Raw genomic sequence first — 6,000 nt, forward strand, 5'->3', positions numbered from 1 at the left:
GAATTGTGTGACCCAAATTCTAAGAGATTGCTTACAAGTCAAGTTAAACAAAATATATTTTCTTTCTAGAAGATTTAGTATTTATTAGTATAATATATTTAGAATTTATTAGTATAATTTATTTGACTTACTAATTTAGCCTATAAATAGGCTCCTTTACAATCTTAGAAATTAAGAGACACCCATTAGATTAGAACTCATAACACATTCAGAGAATTTTGTGTTTACGTTTGAGGGTTCTTTGTTTTTCGGGTTTTCGGGGTTTAGTTTTTATCTCCATCTTTTGTACTCTTCATTCTTTTGCCATTATAGTAAAATTATCTTTGCCCGTGGTTTTTTATCCTCTTTTGAGGGGTTTTTCCACGTTAAATTTGTGTGTTCATCTTCTCAATTTCTTCTACTATTTTTACTTGTTCGTTGCTTATTCGGGACGATCCTAACACTTGTTATATTCACCTCCCAGCTCTTCATCCACCAACTCTAATAGCTTCCCGTTTTGCTGTAAATTACTGGCCTATAACATACATTACATAACAATAACTAAGTTGTTTGCCGAGTCTTTCCAAAAAAATAAATCTGAAACACTTCATGTTATGTGTGTGTGTCTATATATAGTAATGATTACCCAATCAAGAAGGCAAGTATATTTATTCTCTGGTCCATAACTCATATTGTGCTTCCCACTGGCAATTTCCAATGCAAGAATTCCAAAACTGTAAACATCTGCCTTGTATGTCAAATACCCCCACAGTGCATACTCTGGTGCAATATATCCTCTGCATTGAAATTACATCACATGTTAAGAAACTCCATGTTCAGAACAGATTCATCAACTAGAACCAAGATTTCAAAAGGGCTTACATTGTTCCGGCAACTCGTGTGCTGATGTGGGTTTTTTCTTCCTCGTGAAGCTTCGCCAATCCGAAGTCGGATATTTTAGGATTGAGGTCTCTATCAAGAAGAACATTGGTGCCTTTGATGTCTCTATGAACAATTTTGAGTCTAGACTCTTCATGGAGAAATGCTAGACCCTTGGCTATCCCAGTACAGATCTTGTGCCTGGTTGGCCACTCCAGGTTGATTTTACTATTTTCAGGGCCTAAACAAAAATCCCAGAACATATTAGACAGACAGTTGTCCACTTGCTAAGGTTTTTGTTTTCCATCCAGGTAAATGATTGATGAACTTACCAAACAAAGCCCGAGAAAGGCAATTATTTTCCAGGTACTCATATACAAGCAACAATTGATTCCCTTCAATGCAGCATCCATATAGCTTGACAAGATTCGGATGTTGTGAACACGATACCATACCGATCTCGTTCATGAATTCGCGATTTACCTGAGTTGATTTTGAAGATAGCTGTTTCACTGCAATTACGGTTCCATCAGCAAGCTGACCCTGCAACCCAACAATGAAAATCAGATGCCTAAACCCTAAAACTGAAATACAATGTTATATCTGGTTTCTATACCTTGTAAACAGGTCCAAATCCACCTTCTCCAATCTTGTTTGCAGAATCAAAGTTATTGGTGGCAACCTTAATTTGCTTTAAAGTGAAAGAAATGACTTGAACATCTAGTCCTTCAGGATCTGTAAACGAAGACAGGACTTATGCACCAAACTACATAAGTTGTTCGTCTTAAAATGGCAAAAGCTGAAACAATGCAAACCTTTTTCTCGCTGGTTCTTGGCTTTGAAATGGTATCTCCACAAAAGGATACCTGATGCAAAGACCACGAGAAAAGCTCCTACGATACCGACAACGATTGGCACAACATTGTTCTTCTTCTTTGACTGATCGAAAGCTGGATTTTCCAAGGAGATTGCTGAAATGAGCGGGCCATGGGTTCCTCTGTCAGGGATTGCTTGAGTTCCTTTGCCTGCCCAGTAGAAACGGATCTCTAGTCTACCATTTGTTACACTAACATTATATGATTTTGCAAATGGGACAAGAGCTGCTTTAGCTTCAGCTTCTATATCGAAATCTTGCTCTTTAACCTCATCCTGCCAGTGCCAGTGCCACATTAAAAACAATCCAGGCTTACATTACTGTTGAAAAGTTATTAATACAAGTATGCATCTCAGTTTTGATCATTTTACCTGAATATAGATATCAAATAATCGCCTTCCAAGGCTTGCATAGGTTTCGTTGTTTGAGAATTGAATCTCAGCAAAATGTAGCGTCACATTATAGTTCCCATTCTCCAAACAATAGTGATAATAAGTAAGCGATAACGGAGACAGTCGTGCTGTAGTGTATAATTCAGAGAGGTTTGTTGACTGGACAGCTTTAGTAAAGCGTAATTGTGAGTTCACTTCATCATCATCGTCTCTAAAATCTCCGGTGTTACTAAATCCCCAGTTATCACCATTCCGATATAATGTTGCAGCACCACCAGATCCAAACGTTCTATCTCCTCTCCTATATAAGTTTTGCCATTTATTGACACATCATCGCCACCACAGTTTACGTACAAAGAGTGTGAATCTGAAATGGGAGACAATTAAGCACTAAACTACACAGGGAGGAGCATGGCAGATGCTACCAAAGTCGCTGTTACAATCAGGGATTTAAATTGATCTCGCTGTCTTGTTAGATGTAATCCCTGATTGCAATTGAAGATGCTAGTGGAAAATGAGTGAATAAAATTATTACTGAAAGAAACATTTTCTGCATACTTACATTCCTCACATTTGAAATCATTCTCGCATTGAAAAACTTCTTCCCTGTTATGAAGATATAAAATGGATGATGGATTAGCTCCAAAAGGGTTTAGAGTTCGGGGAAAATTACTTAATGTTAAGAACAACTTAGCTTAAACTTTTGAACTATTTAATCAAGAACTAAGGATGGACTATGCCTACACTGTGCGATCCATATATTCGTGTTGTGTTCATGCTTAAGGAGTTATATATAGATATAAATTTTGACATGATAATAATTCATGTTATATTGATTTCAACATGTTCATGTTCGTTGATGCAGTAAGAAAGGCAACTTAAAGATTACTTGATGAGGAACTGTGGAACAGATTGACATTACTCCTATTTAAAAACAAAAAACACAGTAAAATTCAGTAATTCTGCATTAGAAAAGCAAATAGGAAGTAAACATTTCTCTGCAATTAAAAGGAAAAAAACCAACAGTGGCTGACAAGCAGGCTGTTGAGGGCTTTGCCATGCGAAACTATTGTAAGAAAGATCCCTGTCAGCAAATATGAAATTGGAATCATCTTCTTAGTGCAGTTTCAAGTAACCAACAAATATTCCAGTAGAAAATAGATGCATACACAGTTGTTCCTGTCTTCAAGATTGATTGTGGTATATTTCCAGTGAGATTGTTTCCAGTTAGAAAGCTGATTCATCATGTCAAGTCAATATTTCAAGCTTTAGAAATCATAAACTTGACAAGATATTAGATGAGTTCTTGGGAAGTAAATGAAACTTACAGATTTTAATTCTCCAGGGGGTATGACACCTTCAAGTTCTCCATTTATACTGTTAAAACTGAGATCCCTGTCCACAATCATAGCCAAAAAAAAACATCATTATGTTACCCAATACTCGTAAAAATCCAAAACTTTTTACTACTTCATTAAGAATACTCACAGAACACGCAGTGCAGTCATTTTCCAAACATATTCAGGGATCTCCCCAGAAATGCTGCATTTCTTTAAAATTCTACATCCAAGATTTTGGCCATTTCAAATATAATGATCTGGAAGTGATTTAATCATATGCCTTTTTTTAAAAAAAACTATTAGAAGATCTGCATTGAACGTTACATTCGCTTGATGCGTGTCATCTTTCTCACATCAGGAAATGGCTGGTTTGCTCCATTTATATCACTTATTATCCTGTAAATAAGTATAATATTGAGAAGAAAACATTTAGCACCAACAAAAGTTCAGTAAATTGATGTAATATTGAGAAGCTTTTACTTACAAAATTGTCAAGTTTTCCAAAGCAGAAATGGATGATGGAATAGGTCCTTCAAGTCCACTACCTTGAATTTCCCTGGTTGTCCCAAACAAGTGAAAAATAAATAAGAATTTGATACTCGAAATCACTTTAGAAACCTCTTGAAAGTTGTGGATATCTTACAGTCTTGTAAGGTTATTCCAGTTCTGAAAGAAATCTGGTATACTGCCATTGAAGTTGTTGTCATTTATCCGACTGTGCATTTCACAAAATTAATGTTAACAAGTTGATTAAAAGAACTTCTTCCCATTTCGTTTTGTTGTGTTTTAATTCAACTTAGAATAAAAAGCTTACAAGTCCCTCAAGTTCCTTAGATCCGCAAGTTCTGATGGCAAATTTCCACTCAATCTATTAGATGACAATCTTCTGAAAAAACACAAAAGCATTACATCGTTCAAAGACTACTAAGAGACATATTCAAAACTGAAAAGAAAGCAATCCTGTATAGTTCAAATACAAAGTCTTCAATGTCTTACAAAGTTTCCAAGTTCACCAACTGCCTGAGCTCCGGTGGGACTTGTCCTGAAATATTGTTTACTTCAAGGTCCCTGTAAGATACTTAAGCTAAGGTTAATTTTCACAACAGGTTTGGCTCTAAATGGATTTCAGTTTCAAAATTAGAAGACTTAAAAGCTTACAAGTACTTAAGGGTGCTAATGTTCCCCAGAGAGCTTGGAATTGATCCGAATAATCGGTTTCCGAAGACAGAGCTGCATGAAGATTATCCAGTTAGCTCCATAACAACCAATTACGGTGAATTAGAAGGCAACTGAGTTTAACTCACATTTTCTCCAACTGCATTGAACCCCATTCAGTTGGTATGGAACCATTGAGGTAGTTATAAGCAAAATCACTGCAGGCAATATTAAGATTGTTGCAATACAACCTAAATTTATATCTATGCAGGTGACACCATGTCAGAGATTAAAAAAGAGTTTGTGTTGCTTACATCTCTTTGAGGTTAGGAAGATTTACTAGCTCTGATGGAAGTTCACCAGGAAGGTTCTGACGCTTAAATATCCTGAAATCATGTACACAAACTCACCTTTGACAGTCCGGAACTCGTTTTAAAAACCAAAGAATTTGGAAAACCTACAAATGTGTGACATGGCAGGTATCATTCTCGCAGTGGCAAGTAACATTTCTCTCAGGGACAAACCCTATATCTACAGTGGCTGTGTCATTCTCTTGGCAAACATTTCCATCAAAATTCCAGTTTATAGCTCCCATTGTTCTGGCTATTTGATTCAGCACTGTCACTGTATAATAACACAATTCCATCAAAAAGAAATCCCAAAAAGCATAACAACAAGAAGAACATACCCTCATCTTCAGGCAGCGTGGCAGCCTCAACTTTATGTGTTCCAATCCAACTCAAGGCTAGTAAATATGATAGCAGAATCAGGGTCTTGAATCTCTTGATCAACATCTCTTCCTGTTAAGCTTTCCTGCAAAACAAACAGAAAACTTTTCTGGGATTATGTACAGTTCCTTTTTCTTAAACAACTAGTCCTTTGGTTTGACTTTATGTAATGGATCGGGGAAAACTTGTGACTAAATTGCAGATGGCTATACTAGTCAACGGTTAAACTGCTTGCAAGGAAAGTAGCCACCATCAATATTATTCTTGACCTTTCATCACACACTTATCGCGTAGCCTGACCTAACCACGGTTTTGAAATACCTTGTCTGATTCTAACTCAAACTTTGCATTTTTCCAGTGATTTTTCATGGGAATTCAGGGACGTGTGCCGTTTTGACACGGTAGGTTACTTTATATTTTCAAACCGCATGCAAGACAAAGATCAGTACGTTGTTCCCTTTCTGGATAAATATATTATATTTGTACTCAATTTTCAGTTTTTGACACTCAGAACTCATTGATTGGCTAATTAAGAAAAAAAAAAAGCAAGAAATGGGATTTTTTATAAAAGTAATCTAAAAAAATTTAATTAATTATATAAATGACTTATTTTTTTAATTAAACACGTAAACAACCTAAAATCTACAATAGCA

The 6,000-nt window shown here is 36.0% G+C and overlaps 1 protein-coding gene across 1 annotated transcript; it reads right to left on the bottom strand.

Moving 5' to 3' along the window:
• Positions 1-436: 436 nt before the first annotated feature.
• Positions 437-5,413, bottom strand: LOC107937781 (probable leucine-rich repeat receptor-like serine/threonine-protein kinase At3g14840). Its single transcript, XM_041115433.1, has 21 exons — positions 5,308-5,413; positions 5,144-5,243; positions 4,934-5,005; positions 4,769-4,837; positions 4,623-4,694; positions 4,461-4,532; positions 4,279-4,350; positions 4,108-4,179; positions 3,949-4,020; positions 3,789-3,860; positions 3,613-3,684; positions 3,453-3,519; positions 3,265-3,359; positions 3,149-3,208; positions 2,104-2,425; positions 1,674-2,007; positions 1,475-1,593; positions 1,191-1,401; positions 862-1,099; positions 626-776; positions 437-514 (listed from the first exon to the last, which is right to left on the bottom strand). Exons 1-21 carry the CDS (start codon positions 5,411-5,413, stop codon positions 437-439), a joined length of 2,526 nt encoding a protein of 841 aa, XP_040971367.1.
• Between the last annotated feature and the right edge of the window lie 587 nt (positions 5,414-6,000).

This window comes from Gossypium hirsutum, chromosome A06 (genome assembly GCF_007990345.1).
Source record: "Gossypium hirsutum isolate 1008001.06 chromosome A06, Gossypium_hirsutum_v2.1, whole genome shotgun sequence".
NCBI lineage: Eukaryota > Viridiplantae > Streptophyta > Magnoliopsida > Malvales > Malvaceae > Gossypium > Gossypium hirsutum.